This window comes from Canis aureus, chromosome 2 (assembly GCF_053574225.1).
Source record: "Canis aureus isolate CA01 chromosome 2, VMU_Caureus_v.1.0, whole genome shotgun sequence".
Classification (NCBI taxonomy): Eukaryota; Metazoa; Chordata; class Mammalia; order Carnivora; family Canidae; genus Canis; species Canis aureus.
In genome coordinates, this window is record NC_135612.1 from 86,299,527 (window position 1) to 86,317,883 (window position 18,357).

Below are 18,357 nucleotides of genomic sequence, written 5' to 3' on the forward strand. Positions count from 1 at the left end.
AGGGGGGCCCCTAGGTGCCTGCAGAGACTGCAGGATAGCACAGACTGCATGGAAGGACACACAGACATGAGAGAACCGTAGGTAATGAGGCTGCGGGCGGAGATCTACATGAAAGGAATGAAAATGGATCCTGGAAGCAGCGAGGCTCCGGGGAAAGGTCCCAGGCAGGCAGATGATGGTCAGAACGGGTCAGCGATTTCTCACCATCCTGAGCTCTCCCTCAGCTTCCCCGAGTCCCAGCTGCCAGCCTGAAAGCATCCCCGTGTATCCGAGGCCTGTCAGGTCCCATTGGGGGTACCCAGAAGTGTTCCCCAGACTCCTTCCCCTGAAATCAGCCCCATGAGACTCTTCTATGCATCTCACCCCTGTTTGGTCTGAAGACTAAGAAAACCTTGACCTCTGGGAACCTCAGAGCCTGGCATTGAATGCACACGACCAAGTGCTGGGAGGTGGCAGCCAAAGTGTGGCTCAGGCCTGCAGAGCCACCGCTGCTTAGGTCTGGAAGGGACATCGGAGAGTCCTGCCCCTCGTTTTGTGTCTGAGGAAAGGAGGCCAGACAAGTTCTCCTGATCACAGGGTAGTGAGGAGGAGGATGGGACTACACACCAGGTTCTCGGGACCCCGTTCCCTCCCATCTCCTGCCAGTCTAGTCGGGCTCGGAAATTTTTTCTTATTTTTTTAAAACATTTTATTTATTTATTTGAGAGAGAGAGAGAGATCACGAGCAGGGTGGAAAGGCAGAGGGGGAAGCAGACTCCCTGCTGAGTGAGGAGTCTGGTGCAGGACTCGATCCCAGGACCCTGGGTCCGTGACCTGAGCCAAAGCCAGAGGCTTAACCAACTGAGCCACCCAGGCACCCTGAAAATTTCTGATATTTAGAGAAAAGGTTTGGGCAGAACAATTTCATCAGGAAGGGTGGGGAGCTGAGCATTTCTTTTGCATATAGCACTTACTGAAACTGAAGAGAGGCACCTGGGGGGCCCAGTGGTTGAGTATCTGGCTTCGGCTCAGGGCGTGATCCTGGGGTCCTGAGATCGAGTCCCACATCGGGCTCCTTGCAGGGAGCCTGCTTCTCCCTCTGCCTGTGTCTCTACCCCTCTCTCTGTGTCTCATGAGTAAATACATAAATAAAATCTTTTTTAAAGAATTTAAAAAGAAACCAAAGAAGCATCCGCAGTCTGCATCAAAGGATGAGGTGCTGTTGGCGAATGGGAGGACGGAGGACCCTAAATCCCTCCCGCACTGTTCTCTCCCTCTCCCACCCAGAAGGCCACCAGCACCTCCTTTCGTTACTAAACATCCCAGGTCTTTGCTGAGCTGCGGGATCTGCAGAACCTGTGTCTGCAATTGAGATGCTTCCCGAGGAGGCTCGGCTGGGGGCGAAGCAGGAGACGGGCAGGTGCCGGGGAAGGGGTGGCTGCGGACCACGGCCTCCGCTCCCCTTCCCTCCGCCGGTGACCCTGCAGTCGCCGGGGTGGCTGCTTCCTCTGTTACCCGGGTCCCCGATCCCCGCAGTGGCCTTGCCCGCCTCCGAGCCCCCGTGACGTGGGCCCGAGGTCGGGAGGAGAGACAGGTGAGGCCAGAGGTCTGACGCCGTCCGGCTCTGTTTCAGGGGAGGATCCGAAGCCGGAGGGCGATGAAAGCCGGGGCGCCCCGGAGGATGCGGGCAGGCCGGCCGGCCGCGCCCCGGCGAGCCAGAGCCACGGGGACCGGTGCGACCCCTCGGTGGCCTCCAAGGAAGAAGGGACCAACAGGCTGGCGGGGGAAATCACGACAATGACAGAGGCACAGACAGCGCTGGAACCAGAAGGGCTCAGCCGAGCGAGCCCCGGGGTGGCCCGGAGGCACCAGATGGCCTGCAGGGGGGACACCCCCAAATCTCGCCCGGGCTCCTTTGAGTCCAGCCGGGCAGCAGCCGGAGCCTCGGCCCCGGGGGACAGCAAGGAGCCCCCCGGGGGCGGCGGCGCGGGCAGGAGCGCCCTGCAAACCTGAGGGGCGAGGGCTCCGCGGGGTGACACGCCGGGGCGCGGGGGGCGCGGGAAGCCTCAGAGCAGCCCGGGGGAGCCGCTCTCCTGAGACCCGTCCCCCACCCCCGTCTGCGAGCAACAGGAGGCGCGGGCCCTGCGGCACCCTGAATATCCTGACGGTGCCGGCACAGTCTGATTTATTAAATTCGGGTCCTCAGGCTCCTCGGGGTCCTCTCTTTCTGGGGGAGACGCCCCGCCGTGGACACGGCCAGGCCCGGAGTCGCGGCGGCCACACGGCTGGGTTTCGGATCCGTCTCCCCGCCAGCGTTAGTTTTATTAGAGATAAGATGTTTTTCTATTAGCGTTTAATGTTGTCGATCAAAATTATGGGAAGAGCTAGAAACGGATGCGGTTTTTCATCAGGTCCCCGTCTTTGTGACGGTTAGGCGGCCGGAGAGAAAGGTGTCACCGAGCATAATGGGTCCAGAGGGCCCTCGGCTCTGCCTCCTCATGTCGGGGCCCGGGGGGACCTCCCAGCGTGGGTGTCCTGGGCACCCCGCCCGCGGCCCTGTCTGTCCTGGCACCGACTGGCAGGTGCGCAGGGGCTTACGCGGGCTCAGAAGGTTGGGTTTCCGGATTGAAATCCACTGTCCCCGTGGAGACCTGTTTGCTGACTGCTAGAGCTGACTTCTCCGGCCTGTAATTCTGGAGGATTAATCCACCTGGAGTGATGGGAGGGAGAAGACGGGAGGAGGGGGACTCCGAAGGTATTTTGATTTTTTTGTTTCTGAGATAAGAGCCACAACCTGGGAATGCTGCTTCTCTGCATTTAACCTGTGATGCATATAGGGTTCTCTGGCCTGTAGGGTTTTCTGGCCATGTGGGGTTGGGACGAGATAAACAGAAATCGCTGCTTAGGGCCAATCCAGTTTCTTGTGCTGCGTGAAATCCTCCGCGCCTCCACACGGTGTTAGGGCTGCCCCCCCCCCCCTCTCTTGCCACCAGGTATTGGGATCTTAGAGACAAGACACAGAGCAAGTGGCCCGATAGTGGAAAGACAGAGGAAAACAAAGTAACTTCATTGCAGCCTGTTTCAGGGGACTGGGGAACCAAGAATCAAGGGTGGGGAGGAGGGGATGTCCAACCTCCTGGTCCTTTCCTTCCAGATAAAGTTAGCTCTTCTAGGCGGCATCTGGAGCTACAGAAAATTGAGGGCTCGTCAAACAATAGACCTTTCTTTGAGCTCACCTCAGTTCGTTACCCCCAGAAAGGCCTGATACAAGATCCCAAAGCTCAATACACCCCACCCCCGCCCCCCAAGAACCAGAATCGCTCCTTTGAGAGGCTCTCCTGCAGGAAAAAGAGAGGCTCCCGGGGTGGGCAAGATGAAAATTCATCCGAAACATCAGATGTTCACGGCAGGCTTGTGATCCCAGGTGAGCACCCTGCCCGGGGGCGGCCAGCCCGCCACGTGTCACCTCTGGCGTGACTCTGCCAGCGGAGAAGGAGCTCTGTCGGATTTTGTGCTGTCTCACCGTGAAGGCGAGCAGAGTGTAGACAAGAAGGTCCAGTTTGGGGCCTGGGTGGGCCTCCAGCTGCCTTCCTACCACTCAGCAGAGGTCACCCCAATAGTGGAATAGGGGCATGTCTGAGGCGGGGCGCTGTTGCTCCTGGACGCACCACCTGCCCCTGCCCGTCAGGCCCCGATGCCCCACTCATCCCCCTGCGCTTCAGCGTCTCCCTGCCCCCCAGACCCGCCCCCTCCGCTTCCTCTCCGGGGAGGTGGCTTCTGCAGCTGCAGAGCTTGCACAGGCCAGCAGCCACAGAAATAATTTTCCTGCGGCACTAGGCCTTAACTATCTGCAAATGTTCAGCACTGCTGCATCGTACGCCAGAGCCACCAAAGGAAATCACAGCCAGATTTAATACAATAATAATAAAAAGAAAAATCTCTCCCCACGGAAGCTCTGGTTTTGACACACAGTCGGCCAGGTGCACATCTTTAGGGCCCATTCAATCACCTGCTGGAAAGCAGTGCTTATGATAAACTCCATCACATTCCATCACGGGCAGGGAAACTACTGTGAGTCCCAGAAAGGGTGGGGATCAGGGTGGGGTGGGGGGCAGAGGGACTGATAACCCGAACTGTGTGTGCAGTCTGCCTGGGAGGGTTTTGTGTCACTAGATGGAGTTGGAGCCAATGAGTTGACCCTGTTCACATGTGTAACCTTGACAATGCCCCATATGCCCGTGTGACACTGTCGCGCCCCTGCCGTTCCAGCCCAACGCGGCTCCTCTGTTCCACAGACATTAAAGGGAGTTTCGGCAATCACTTCTGGCTGTTTTTTGTCTTTCTGAGAGTCATCGTGAAAGTGCACAGCATTCTCTCCCCCCCCCCCCCCCCGGCTTCCACCGGGTAACCTTGCATCAGTCTGAGTACCCTCAGCTACAATTCACACTTGAAGAAACTTAAACAATAGGGAAATGAATTCTGTTGCATAACAGGAACTTCAGAAGCAGGATATCCCAGGGCTGGTTTATTCGCCAAGTCATCAAGGATCTGGGTTTCCATCTGCCTGCCTCGGTGTCAGCTACTCCCCCAAGCTGCCAAGAGGGCTGCCACAGCTCCAGCATCAATCACCTGTTCTCGCATTCGTGTCCAAAGGCAAGAAGGAAGTTTCTCCCCCATGTCGGTGCATGCATGTGTGCGTGCATGCATGTAAGAGCAAGAAACCTAGTTCTTGTCACATGTCATTGGCCAGAATTACCACACGCCTCTGTCTAAACCAGCCCCTGGTGAGGGAGATGGAATTACCGAGAAGGGGGTGGGTTCCTCAGGATCACCATGTGAACGGGACATGCAGACCCTTTAGGGGTGAACGCCAAAACAAAATCAGGTGTCGAGCAACAGTAGGGGCAAGTTGAGACTAGGTGTGCATGGGCCCCCAGGAGCACTGTCCCTGAACCCCACATCTGCTTTTGTTTCATTTTCTTCCCTTAAAAGGGCCAGAATATTGTGCTCCTGAGAGTCTGGAGTTGGGGGGGAGGGCGGCAGTTGGGTGTTGGTGAAGCACAATGCCGTCCCATCTCTGCGCTTCCCTGGCTGCTTTATCATCTGCTCTGTTTTGTCGCTGGGACGTTCCCACCTTTGTCCGCCTCTTCAAGTGTGTCTGTCCTTGCACTATTTTTCCAGCTCAGTTGCTGGCAGATTGCAGAGGAGTCTGGATAAATGAAACGGAGCCGACAGGTCTCTTAATGGAAGCTTGTTTGCACATCCTGCATTTCTCGTGACCGCTCGGTACTGGAGAGCCTCTAGGTGTGGATTTTTACATATGAGCGTGTGTCGTTCTTTTAATTAAGGCCCCTGGAAATGCAGTGGCTGTTTTAAACCGGGCACTTCTCACGCCTAACGCCTCTTTCCATGCCCCCTCTGCCCGCCTTCGTCTCCCCCTCGCAGCTCCACCAGCTACTCCAGAAGCTTCGCTCACCGAGCTAGTCGGAGGCCCCCGGTGGCACCCAGCTCAGCCCCGGCTGGAGCTGCTCCACCTGGCAATCTCAAACTAAGTGCATTTTCCCATCATCGTTCCTCTTGGGCCCTCGGTCCCCGGCACACGCCACCATCGCGACGAGGAGGTCTTAAGATGGGTTCTGGCATGAGTCACTGGGGCATTGGGTGAATCTTTGGACATCCGAAGTGAGGCCCACGGGGGCATTCACACCCCCATTCACCATGGGACACAAAAGGTTCATTCTGTCTTCAGGGAATTTCAAAGACCAGCTACCAGCTGGTTGGTATTACCGTGTTTCCTTAAAATTACAGCAGGCCCTTGCCCCTCTTGGTTTTCTGCTCCTCCAAAAACTGGAGCTTCTCCTCACTCTGTCGCTTTTCTGCAGCCCTTTGGTCGGCGTGGTGTCCTAACTTCTCTTTGAAAAAGGCCCCTCTGAGGGAGTCTGGGTGGCTCAATCGATTAAGCATCTGCCTTCAGCTCAGCTCATGATCTCGGGGTCCTGGGATGGAGCCCCGCATTGGTCTCCCTGCCCAGCGGGGTGGCTCCTGCTCCCTCTCCCTCTGCCCCTGCTTGTTCTCTCTCTCTCTCTCAAGTAAATAAATTATTTAAAAAAAAAAAAAAAGTCCTCTCTTTGAGTACCTACTCCCTCTGCCCTCTGCTTTCATTCTGGAAGCCTCCATTTGGAAAAAAAATCTCTGTCCTTAATAAATACCGAGGGTACCATGACACAGCTCAGTAAGATGTCAAAAAGCCAAAAAAACCCTCAGTTAGGATATCAAGAAAGAACCCCCCACACCCTTAACCCACTACTTTAACATATTTCCTTTTTTTTTCCAGATGTCTTTTTGAACAGGGAAAAATTTGAAAATCAGAGATGCAATAGAGAGCTCAGTAGTGAATCTAATTAGAAATGAAAAGCAGCAAAAATAAGAAGGACCTGTCTCTCGATGTTATGACTGCTCCCAAAAACAAAACAAAGCAAGTTGATACAGCATGAAGGCAATTTAAAATGATAGATACAGATGTGCTGCCTTACATTGCACAGCCCCTCTCGACTGAGGGGAATTTTTTTTTTTTCTAATAGGGAAAGTTTGTACAATACTGACAAGTTTGACGTTCTGGAATCTACGTGAGCCCAGGAATATATTTTGGATCTTAGCCGAGGCCAGTGGTAGCCTATGAAATTTAAAACAATTGGCTTAAAAAAAAAAAGCCACAAACCAGCTGCTATCTTGTAGTTATATTTAAGGAAAGAAGTAACTTCTATCATTTGCAGACCCTATGTTACTGGATTCTACAAACATCATGTACTATATCTTTTTTGATTACCTGGTATAAATGGTGATTATTATTTGCACCATCTTCTCTCTCTACCCTCACTGCAGGCCCACAATGTAGGCTGTTCCTTCTAGCATACTGTAACAACTTATCAGTCGCAATCTGTCACCTAAAATTATTAGATCATACGGCAGTCGTGAAAATTATGGAGAATGTAAAGATTTTATGCATTCAGTCAAAAATGCCAGATCTAAAATCAGTTGGTTTATTTCCTGCAGTCTTTCAAGTTGACCAAAGCACTCACTGATTTGCTCTATTTTCTTACGTTTTTAGTGTTTCTGTATATATACGCACTGAAAAGCCCCACTCGGAAAAAAACTCACTGCAATTCTGAGAAAAAGCTTATCCTAAACATCTAAAGATAGCATTTCTAATTATTGTCTACATTGTGTTTAAACTGTGCAAACTTGAGCATTATTCTCACTTTACCAGCTGTGTCTAGGTAGAGTCATTACATCAAACGCTTCTAATTTTACAAAAAGAAATCAAAACAAGTGTGTGTTTAAGTCTCAGTGACAAATGCAAACCCTGTGAGTCAAACAGACAAACTGATTAGCAAGCTGGCTGGGAAGTCAAAACAGCGAATATAAGGAGATTAACAAAACAGATCTGTAAGATGAGAGGGGTAAAAATAGCCTCCAAGGGCCAAGTGGGGTCCAGTGGGCGGGTTGGGTGGCACACATCAGGTTCTGTGCCCAAAACCAGATGCCTGCCTGTATCGCTGGCTCGCAGTCTTCCTTGGTCTCAGAACTCGCTCCCGCCCCCTGCCTCCTCCCCTGCACCCCCCCAAAGCTGGGATCAGAGTTCATCCCAGCCAGCCTCTTCACGGATGCGGAAACTTTCTTACAAACCGAAGTGGAAGCAACCTTTCCTTTACTTGAATCCTTCTAGTTGCAGGACACTCATTACCTCACAAGGTAGTCCAATGCCTTAGTAGGTAACTATTTTTCCGACCTTAGCCGTTGCTGTCCATTAGACATTTATTAGACACCTAGGTCTTCATGCTACGCTATATAGCTCTCATAGATAACGCTTGGTTTAAGCCTCACGACAATATGATGATCTTCTTTTACAGATGAGAAAAGCCAAGCCCAGAGGGGTGAAGTGACTTACTCAGGTCACACAGCTTCTGAGGGTGGCGGGGCTGGGCTTCCAAACAGGCCTTCCTACTTGAGGCCTACTGAGCTGTCAACCATCCTGCTAGATGCATACCTCTGCCTCTACGGTGAACTGTAGTTCACCCTTCTATTATTTCCTATCTTTGTTTTTTCGTCTCTGGAGCCCCATGGAACAGTTTGTCAATCCAATTCCCCTTAATGGACAGAAAGGAAATGGGATGGGTCCGCTAGGGTATCTCTTTAATCTTGGGGGTGGGGCAAGGGTAGTGAAGAGAGAAACTAAGAATAGAAGGTGCTATGATGTGAAAGTTTGTGTCCCTCCCCCAAATTCATACTCTGAAATCCTAGCCCTCAAAGGTGATGGTAACAGGGCATGACACCTTAGGGAGGTCCCAAAGTCATGACGGGGGAGCCTTGCAAAAGAGGCTCCAGAGAGATCCCTAACCCCTTCCTGCATGAGAGGACACAGTGAACAGCACTGGCTGTGGATCCCAAAGACAGCTCTATGGGACCGACTGTGTCGATGCCATGATCTTGGACTTTCGAGCTATGAGAAAGAAATTTGTGTTGTTTATAGGCTGCTCAGTCTGACATTTTGAGATAGCTCAAATGGACCGTCAGAAGCACCCATTTCCGCCTAAAAATAAGTCCAAACCTCCTTTGATGACCCTGAAGTAACCCATCACTGGGGCAGCAGAGTCAAGAGGGGGTTTTTGTGCCTCTCCATGGTGGGCTCTACCTGATTCCTCGTTTTCACAGCTTTTAATTGTAGGGTTAGGGACACACATCTGTTGAGGTGGGGATATTTAAAGACTCCATTTGCTGGCTCCCCTTTCGTGCTCATCTGCCCCGTTCAAGTTAGTACTTCAAACCAGTGAGAACCACTCGGTGGGGCAAAGTCATCAGGCAAAAACCTTTCTCTCCGGGTGTCAACTGGGGTTCGAGGAAAGACTTTTAATTAACAAGTTAGTCCTAGTAAGAAGTAAAAAAAACCCCTGGGGATGGGGTGCTGGCCAAGGCTCCATTTGACTCACTGCCTTGAGAGTCTGGGAGCAATGGAAGCTGCCTCTGAGTGAGCAGGGTGGAAAAGCTGCAGCTAGAAAATGGGTTTACCCAAGGAGGTTAGAAAGTTATTCTGAGTGCTTTTATTCAATAAATGAAGATGGATAGGGGTGCCTGGGTGGCTCAGTCGGTTAAGCCACTGACTCCTGATTTTGGCTCAGGTCATAATCTTAGGGCCCTGGGATCAGCCCTGCATCAGGCTCCACGCTTAGCGTGGAGTCCGCTTGAGAGTCTCTCTCTCCTTCTCCCTCTGCTCCTCCCCCTGCTTGCTCTCTCTCTCTCTCTCAAATAATTTTTTTAAATAAAATAAATGAAGGTGGATACCCTTTCTGATCTAGTCTCTGTATAGATTCTAATTTTCAAAAAGAGAAGCTGAACATCCAAGTCTTATTCAAAATCAGCCTGCCACTGGGATCCACCATTCCAACCGCCTTTGTGTCAAGAAGTGAAGAAGAAGAGCATTGTCCTTGTCCTGGTCGTGGAGAAGGCCAGCCACTTCAGATAGCAATGCCACCTCCCTGTAAACTGCCCACTCGGCTGCTTCACTGGGCGCTCGCCACCATCTGGGGAACAGATCTGAGGCTGCACTCAGAGGCACATGCGAGGAGACACAAGGCCCAGTGAGGCGGCGGTAGCTGTGTGCCAGGCCAGTGGCTCCAGCCCCAGAATCACCAGGAAGCTTGTTGCAAATAGATGTCCATCTTTCCCTTTGGATTCCAGCCCAGAAAGCCGTATTTTTTTTTCCCCTTTCCTGCCCGATCCTGGTGCCTTCTATCTTGGGATCCACGCGGAAGGAATGACAACCAGAGACTGAACGCTGTGGCCAACAGACTTGGAGGGAAGGTCATAAGGACAAATCCTGCAGGGACTTGGGAAGTACCTTTGCTATTTCCAAGTAGCAGCTGAGCCCGGGAGCAGAGCCTCTAACAAATCAAATAAATAACCAAGGCCTCAGTGCAGGTCTAAATTGTTGAGTTTTAATGTGCAACACAAAGACTCTCAAACAGCACCCCCCCCCCAAGGAGCAGCTCTGTGGGGGGGGCCGCGGGCGAGGGGCAACTGAGGACACCGGGCAGGGGCGCCTGACTGCAGGCAGCGGGTGCTGGCACCGTGTATGAGAGTGGTGGGTCTGTCGGGGGCACGGGGGGCTAGGTAACCTCACGAGGGGTCTCAGGACCCCTCGAAGGAATCTAAGGGGTGGCAGGGACCGAATTCTTAGGGCAAAGTGGGATTTCAGGACTCCTGGAATAACGAGAGGGGTGTCAGGGTAAGAAGGGACCTCGGGGTGGGGCGGGCAGGGAGGGGTGTCTGGGCGGGCAGATGGGTCACATCACTAGGTCCTGGGGTCCTCAGAGCTCAGGATGAGTGTCTCGGAGGGCGGGGGGCTGCCTTCCGGATGCAGGTGTCGGTGTCTGCGTACGTGGTTGGGAGCCTCAGCGGGGAGGGATTTTCGGGGAGACCTCAGATGGCGAGAGGGGGCCCCCGGGGGCAGAGGGAGGGGCTGGAGGCAGGTGGAGGGAGGATGCAGGTCCTGGGGCGCAGGGAGGGGTGTCGGGGCCTGCAGGGGGCAGAGGGAGGGGGTCGAGGTGGGGCGGGGGCCGTGCAGGTCCAGGGGTGCACACGCAGGGAGGGGCGTTGGGGCCCGTGGGGGCGGGGGGGCTGGAGGCGGGCGGGGGTTGCAGGTCTGAGGGTGCGCGTGTGGCGGGGAGGGACGTTGGGGCCTGCAGGGGGCAGAGGAAGGGGGTCGAGGTGGGGCAGGGGGTGCAGGTCCGAGGGTGTGCGCGAGGGGAGGGGCCTCAGGGCCTCCGGGGGCAGAGGGAGGGGCTGGAGGCAGGTGGAGGGGGGATGCAGGTCCTGGGGCGCAGGGAGGGGTGTCGGGGCCTGCAGAGGGCAGAGGGAGGGGGTCGAGGTGGGGCGGGGGCCTTGCAGGTCCAAGGGTGCGCGCGCCGCGAGGGGCGTCGGGGCCTCCCGGGGCAGAGGGAGGGGGTCGAGGTGGGGCGGGGGCGCAGGTCCGAGGGTGCGCGCGCGGGGAGGGGCGTCGGGGCCTCCGGGGGCAGAGGGAGGGGCTGGAGGCAGGTGGAGGGGGGATGCAGGTCCTGGGGCACAGGGAGGGGTGTCGGGGCCTGCAGGGGGCAGAGGGAGGGGGTCGAGGTGGGGCGGGGGGTGCAGGTCCGAGGGTGCGCGCGCCGCGAGGGTCGTCGGGGCCTCCCGGGGCAGAGGAAGGGGGTCGAGGTGGGGCGGGGGCGCAGGTCCGAGGGTGCGCGCGAGGGGAGGGGCGTCGGGGCCTCCGGGGGCAGAGGGAGGGGGTGGGCGCAGGTCCGGGGGCGCGCGCGCGGGGAGGGGCGTCGGGGCCTGCAGGGGGCTCCCCACCCGCCGCATCCGCGGGGTGGGGGCCCGGGGCCGGCGCTCAGGCCGCCTGGCAGTCGCTGTCCCGCCGCCGCTTCCTGCGCTCCGCGTGCTCCCGCGCCGCGCGCGCCCAGGGCAGCGGCCCGCACACGCCGACGACGCAGCAGGCCAGGCGGCGGCCCGCGTTGCCGTGGTCCAGGCTGGCGGGGTCGCCGCCGCGGCCCAGGTCGTCCTCGCCCGCGTGCACCACGACGGCGCGGCCCACGATGGAGTGCGGGCCGGCGAGGGAGGCGGCCAGGCCGCCGCGGTGCTTCCGGACGCGGCCGTCGCGCACCGCGAAGTTGCCGAAGTCGCCGGGGTGGTGCGGGTGCGGCGCGGCGCGCGGGTTGTAGTGCGGCCCCGCGGCCTCGCAGCCCGGGCTCAGGTCGCCGAAGCGGTGCACGTGGATGGCGCGGCGGGAGCCGTTGCGCTCGGCCGGGAAGCCGTCCAGGTGGAAGAAGGCCTCGAGCGGGGCGCCGGGCGCGGGCTGGCGGAACAGCACGAGGCCGCTCACGCGCGGCTGCGCGGGGTCCAGCGAGGCGGACGGCTGCACCCGGCAGGCGGCGTGCAGCGCGGAGCCTGGGGGCCCCGGCTCGGCCGCGCGCTGCGTCAGCTGCTGCCAGATGGCCGTCACTTTGTCGTGCATGTCGCTGAGCTGCGCCGCCACCGCGCCGGGGCCGGGCTCGGGCTGGGGCTGGGGCTGGGGCTGGGGCTCGGGCTCGTCCGGGGCGGCGCCGGGCCAGGCGCGCGAGGCGGGGGCCGCCAGCAGCAGGTGGGCGCAGAGCAGCGCGGGCGCCAGCATGGCCGGGGGCGGGCACCTGCGGGCACCCCGGGGGCGGGGGGGGCAGAGCGAGCCTGAGACCCCGCCCCGCCCCGCCCCGCCCCGCCCAGGGGCTTCCGGGCCCCGCGTGCCCTCCCGCCTGCGCCCTCGGGCATCCCGTGGCTCACGACGGCGCTCCTCCAGCCCTGCTCCAGCACGGGCACGGGGAGGGCACGCGGAGGGCACGCGGAGGGCACGCGGAGGGCAGTCAGGGCCTCCCTCCCCTGGCCGCCCGCCGCAGCCCCTGCCCCTCCCGCTAGGCGCCCTCCCTTAGTGACCCTCTGACACCTGCTGCACGCGCCTCCCTGGGCTTTGCGGCTCCAGCGGTGCCCGCGCTCCCGAGCGCCTCATGCCCCCTTCCCTGCCCACCCGCAATACACTGCAAGACAGAAACTCCCGTTTTACTCATCACCCCCCAGCACCTGGGCCCGCACCTGGCTGCAGGCGACATTTAATATGGGATTGTTGAATGAGGGACTGGCCGACGGACGGACATGTCATCACGTCATTCTAACGCCATCCTGTGATTGAAGATGGGCGAGTCTAGTGCTGGGGAAGGGCCGAGGAGGAGTGCCCACCCCACCCGCCCCCCGGGGAGGGGGAACTCCAGGAAGGCTTCCCGGAGGAGATGACGCCCGAACTTGATCTCTTAGGGCAAGCGGCTTTTGAGCCGAGCCAGGTTGGAAGCCCGTTTCTGGGAGGAGGCACAGCATGACATGGTTCGCAGCCTGTGAAAGGGCGTGAGGGGAAATTTTGTGTGGCTGCATGGCCTGTGGGGCCAGGGAGGAGGGAACTTAAAGAGCTAAGGGCTGAGGGCCTAGGTTTGAGGAGTGTGGATATTAGCTGTGGGGCCAGGGGAGCTGGAGGAGGGCTCTAGTGCTGGGGGAAATGTTAAAGCAGAGGACGATGAGAGAAACGTGGCACGAGGAAGGATGTGGGCTGGTCTTTGGGGGACGAGGGAGAAGGGGTGGGAATAGCCCAGGGAGAGATGGAGACACGGAGGAGGAAAAAAATGGAGATGGCCAGAGGGACAGGAGTTGCCTGGTTACAGCCACCCAGACGGGAACTGACGGAGGTCTTCAAGGTGGAGGCGGCAGTGACGGAGGGGGCATGGATTTGGGACACGTCTCCACAGGGAGCGAGAGGCGGGTCAGTGCCCAGGTGGGTGTTTGGGAGCCCTTTGGAAACATGGGTCTGGCACTGGAAGGGGCAGCGTCGCTGGGAGGGGTTTTCAGTGTCAACTGCACGTTGGATTCTGGTTCCTGAGAGTCACATGGGCAAGCCTCGCCCAAGAGATTCCGACTCCGTGGGCATGAGTTCTTACGACTTTAAAGCTCCCATCAAAGACTCTGGGACTCAGCCAGGGTTTTGGGGTCAGACACAGATTCCAATCCTAATCCCAGCGTCTGCTAATTGCAAGATTGTGGGGGAAGGGACTGACTCTGTCTCAGCTCCCCGTAAAATTAGGTAATGTCACCAAGGATCACGGTGAGGGTCAAATGAGATGCTATATGTCAGACTGACTTCCTGTTTTTAAGTCCGTCCTCTTGGACCAGTGCTTCCCCCGCAGAACTGGTGTGCGGGTCCACCGCAATTGCAAAGGCAGGTACCATTTTCAAAGCAAACTCCAGGGTGGAGTATTTACTCCTTCTGGAACCATATAGGAAGGCAGTCTAGTATGGCCATTAAGAGGATGGATTTGGGGATGCCCAGGTGGCTCAGTGGTTGAGCGTCTGCTTTTGGCCTAGGGCAGGATCCCGGGTCCCAGGATCGAGCCCTGCATCAGACTCCCTGCAGGGAGCCCCTCTACCTGTGTCCCTGCCTCTGTCTCTAGGTCTCTCATGACTAAATAAATATAATCTTTTTTTTTTTTTTTTAAAGGATGGATTCTGAAGCTGCCTATGTGAAGCCTGACTCTGCCACTCACTCTCTAAGGGTCTCGTGCAGAGTTGCAGGGTAACTGCTGTAGTGAACCCGAGTCGGGCACGCCCCAAAGCGCTTTATGTGTGGCAGGCCACAGGAGTGTCACCTGAGCCCTGTGGGGTAGGCGAGAACCCTGTGATCCCCGTTCCAAAGAGTAGGAAACTGAGCTACAGAGAAACAAGTGCCTTGCCCAAGGTGTATTCAGTAAGTAGCCGACAGCAGGACTGAAACGTGTGCGTGGTCCAGGCGCTACACTGAACGGCTCTCGAGTTGAAGGCACGTGGCACAGGGCCTGGTAGGTCGAAAGTCCCCAGTGTCTGGCAGCCCTTAGCACCCAGAGTGAAACTGCTGATAGGACTTTCAGGGCGATCCGCTGGGAGCGGGAGGTGCCCAGGAAGGGATCCAAGAAGGAGTGGCAGGAAGGTCGGAGAAGCCCAGGAAGCGATGTCCAGGGTACCAGCACCTCAGACGTGGCCTGGTACGGGGTTACCGCCCTGGGGCCCCAGGGAGCGGGTGTCGGGAGCGGGGGACCCTCCCAGGCCTCAGCCGCAAGCTCTCCATCATCCTCATCATCCCCGCCTCCCCCTCCCGCCAGCAGTCCTGCCTTGCAGGAGGGCTCTGCCAATTGGAAAGCTCTTCCTTAAAAAACGGAGCAAAAACAGATTGCTTAGGGTGTGTCCGTGAAACCTTCTCTTTCAGGAATGCTTGGGGAATACTTCACATCTTAAGGAGAATCTTTCTCCTTAGGAGAAAAACTTTGCCCGCAGCCCCAAGCAAGCCCTGACTCCTTGGCTCCAAGCCTTGACTTCTGCCTCCCGGAGGCCAGTCCGCGTGAGGCCCACCCACCTGGCATGTGCACAGTGCCCCCCCCCATGGAGCTGGGAATGACCATGTGGTTTGGGGGACCCCACCACCTGCCTGGGAGAGACAGTTATCGGAGAAACAGCACAGAGGAAGCCACGAGGCCTGTGCCTCCTTCCTGGGTCTGGATCTGGGAAGACCATGGCCCTTCTGACACCTGCCCTGTGTTCCTAACCCTTGGCTCACCCCCTGGAAGGAGCCCTGGATGTGAGCCTGAGCCTGCTGGGCCCTCCCCCTCCCCTAAGCGGGTGGCTCTTGCCCACCCAAGGCTTGCAACATCCAGAGAGGCAGCCCTCCTCACTCCAGATTTTCCCAAAACACTAAAGTCCGCTGGGACTGGCCTTGGCAGGTGCAAAGGACAGCAGCTCCTTTGTCTCCCGAGGCCTCCCTTCCCCCTCCTCCCCACTCGTCCCCCTCAGAGCAGCCAGGTTCTGTCCATCAGTGTGTCCCTCTCGAAAAGATGATAATCAAGTACTTTCCCAAGCAGAGGCCAGATGCCCCGCCCCAGTTTCAAACTCATCAGAAGCACCCTCTGAGAAGAAGGAAAGGAACCTCAACTTGGCACCCACCTTCCCAGCTCTTCCGAGAGAGCTTTCCTTCTGAGCAGTAGGGAGCAGCAGCCAGGAATGCGGGCTGACTCCTTAGGCTGGGCTGTTTGTGGGCGTGCGGGCAAGCCAGCCCCCGGGAGCGGGTCACGGTCACTGTCACTGCAGGGAAGGCAGGCCATTGGGCCGACTCTGGGAGGGTCCCCTGTCGCAGACCGGCCTGGCCACCTCCTCCCCCGACTCCACCCCCGTCTGTCTCCACCTCCGCCCTCCCCAGCCCCCGGTTCCCAGCCAAGTTTTCCTTCTTGTGACTTCACTGGTTTGTGCAGACGCAGCCAGTGACCTTCAGCATGCAGGGCGGGGGGGAGGGGGGTATGGTAAGAAGTAGGCAGGAAATAGCCTTTTTGGAGAGGTGCACAATGGTCGCTTTCTTGAGAGGCCTCTTGCTCTTCCCTGATGTCCTCAGCCTTTGACTTACTGTGGCTGGATGCTGCTAAGGAGGAAACGGGCTGGCAACTCCCCGATGTTTTCCCCTGGAGCTGATGGAGTATTGACTCCATCCCTCCCCCTTTGAGAGGTGAGAGGCAGGTGGGTAGTGGCCACGTGGGCCAGGCTGCCCAGGCCCCACTGTGTCGCTTCCTAACTGCGCTCCGGGACTAGCCCCCCCTGGCCACCCCTGGGCCTCCCCTTCATCATCTAGAAAATGGGGACCTGACGCTGACCTGGTGGCTGGCACACAGTCATCCTCACAAACCATCATCGTCACCTGTTGTGGTCGCTTTATTATTCGAGTTGTGGCGGGAGCTTCTAGAGGATGTGGCCCAGGGGACCGGGAGCCTTTCTCCCCCTGGAGGCCTACCTGCCTTTGCTGCCGTGATCTTTCCTCAATCATAGCAGCCCCTTCCTGAAATAGAAGCTTTTCTCTCCCAGAAAAGCCCACAAGGGAGGAGGCAGCTTGCCGGCCTGCCCACCCGCCTGCGAATATGCTGTGGGTGCTCGCTCCTCCAGGCTGGGTACCCAGAGCTGCTGCCTGGACCTCTGCCCTCTGGGGGTTCGCACTCTGGGAGGGAACAGTGGTGTCAACAGATCCGTCCAGTGCAGAGTGGGGAGGGAGGGACAGGGGCCCCTGGAGACCCAGACGCTAGTCTTGGCAGCAGGAAAGCTTGTTGGAAACCTAGACTTCTAGGCTCCACCCCAGGCTGAGGGAATCAATTGCCAGCTTCCTAGAACTGTTGTTATTTTTCTTGAAGTTGGTCATTCTGGCGTGCAGCCAGCTTTGGGAACGTCTATTCCGGCTTCCTTTGGCAACGGCGCCTCAGTTTTCTGCCTGGAAACCAGTGCACTTGCGTTCCGTGCAGGCGGTATTGACTCCATCCCTCGCTCCAGACGTGGGCTTGGGACTAGTCATAACATTGCGTTGGTTCCAGGATAATCCATTCAGAGCAGACAAGATGCAATGACACTTTTCATGGGACTGCAAGGAAGACTAGCGTTCTTGCCGGCCCCTCGCCCCACTGAGGGAGAGCCCACCTGAGGAGAGGGCCAATGTGCAGGGAAGGGAGTAAAAGTTGAGTGAAATCTGGACCTCGAGGCAGAGTTCGAGCCCCTGGATCTAGCCGCACCTGAAGCTCTTCTTTATGACCTCAGTCAGTGCATTCCCCTTTTGCCTCAGTTGTTTGGATTGGGTTTTTTTGAACTTGCAACTGAACGCTCTGCAGAACGCCTTCTCACACAGTATTTTATTTAACGCTTCTATTAATGCCGTGGGATGGGTACAAATTTGCCCACTTGGTGGATAAGGAAATGAGGTTCGGGAAGAATAAATAATGTGCCCGAGGCCGCAGAGCTAGGAAATGGCCAAGTCAAGATCTAAACCCAAGACTCGGGTTCCTAAGCCTGCCTCCCTAATCAGTCCACTTTACAACCTCCCGGCCTGAGAGATGAAAGGAAGGAACAACGGGTGAGCCCACACCCAGCGGTTATCTCCTGACATCAGTGACTGCCCTGCCACCAGACGTGGAACCGCGACCTCTCTTTCTCTTCACATCTGTTAATGTGTAATGCAACAAAAAACCAGGCGACGGCTGTAAAAGCAGTGATATTCGGAGATAACACTCCGAAGTGCTCCTGTCCATGTAGGAGAGATCTCTGCTAGAGAACTTTGAACTTCTTGTGGGCAAGGGATCCCGGGTGTAGTTTCCTCTTCATTGTGTCCCGAAACCCCATGGAATAAAACTCCCCCGGGAGATAGAGGGATGCCCGTGAGGGGAAGATTCCTGAAAGCAGTGATTAGGGCTTCCAGCTTGTCTCCCCACAAGGCCAGATTCCGCGTGAGGACACTTTACCCAACGCGAGTCCTTGAGACGCACCCAAGGAAGCTCCTGAATGTGTCCTTCTGCCTGAGGTCGGCCCCGAAAGCCCCAGGTGAGTGGAAATGGAGTCAGGGAACTGCAGGGTTCAAGCTTGGGTCTTGGTATCTTGTCCAGACATATCTGGGTGATATGAGGAAAGGGGGTCCTTGTGAGGAAGGCGGGCAGGGAGAAAGGAAGCATCGTTCTTATTAATAGCGAGAAGGGATGGCATCTCACAGTTAGGAAGGTGTCTCTCGTGTGCCAGGCACTCAGGAGGCGGTTTGCCCTGCAGCCCTTCGTGCTCGCAGCCCCGCTGCCCAGCCGAGGAGATGGCGCTCTGTGTCCCAGGCCCACCTTCTGGCCCGTTTCCTCTTCACTGCGAACCTGGCACCCTTCGGTTCCAGCGTCGGGCCGCTGGGTGAGAATCGGCAGCTAAGGAAGGCCAGCCAGAGCCAGGAACGTCTCCACCAACTCCCTG

At 57.2% G+C, this 18,357-nt stretch overlaps 2 protein-coding genes across 4 annotated transcripts in view; one reads left to right on the forward strand and one right to left on the reverse strand.

The window, feature by feature from the left end:
* CCDC149 (coiled-coil domain containing 149) overlaps positions 1 to 4,299 on the forward strand; it is a 103,060-nt gene extending 98,761 nt beyond the window's left edge. For both annotated transcript variants that reach the window (XM_077880865.1, XM_077880875.1), the window contains one exon: positions 1,613 to 4,299. In XM_077880865.1, coding sequence (XP_077736991.1) covers positions 1,613 to 1,992 — 380 coding nt within the window. In that variant the 3' untranslated portion in view covers positions 1,993 to 4,299. The remainder of the gene's footprint in view (positions 1 to 1,612) is intronic.
* A 5,650-nt stretch (positions 4,300 to 9,949) lies between these two features.
* SOD3 (superoxide dismutase 3) lies at positions 9,950 to 15,785 on the reverse strand. 2 transcript variants are annotated; one of them, XM_077880896.1, is made up of 3 exons: positions 15,553 to 15,694; positions 12,634 to 12,720; positions 9,950 to 12,197 (listed from the first exon to the last, which is right to left on the reverse strand). In XM_077880896.1, the coding sequence occupies exons 2-3, from the start codon at positions 12,648 to 12,650 to the stop codon at positions 11,402 to 11,404; spliced, it is 813 nt and encodes a 270-aa protein (XP_077737022.1). In that variant the 5' UTR covers positions 12,651 to 12,720; positions 15,553 to 15,694; the 3' UTR covers positions 9,950 to 11,401. The 2 variants fall into 2 exon arrangements, with proteins under 2 accessions (XP_077737022.1, XP_077737014.1); XM_077880888.1 differs by lacking the exon at positions 12,634 to 12,720 and having other exon boundaries at positions 15,553 to 15,785.
* Between the last annotated feature and the right edge of the window lie 2,572 nt (positions 15,786 to 18,357).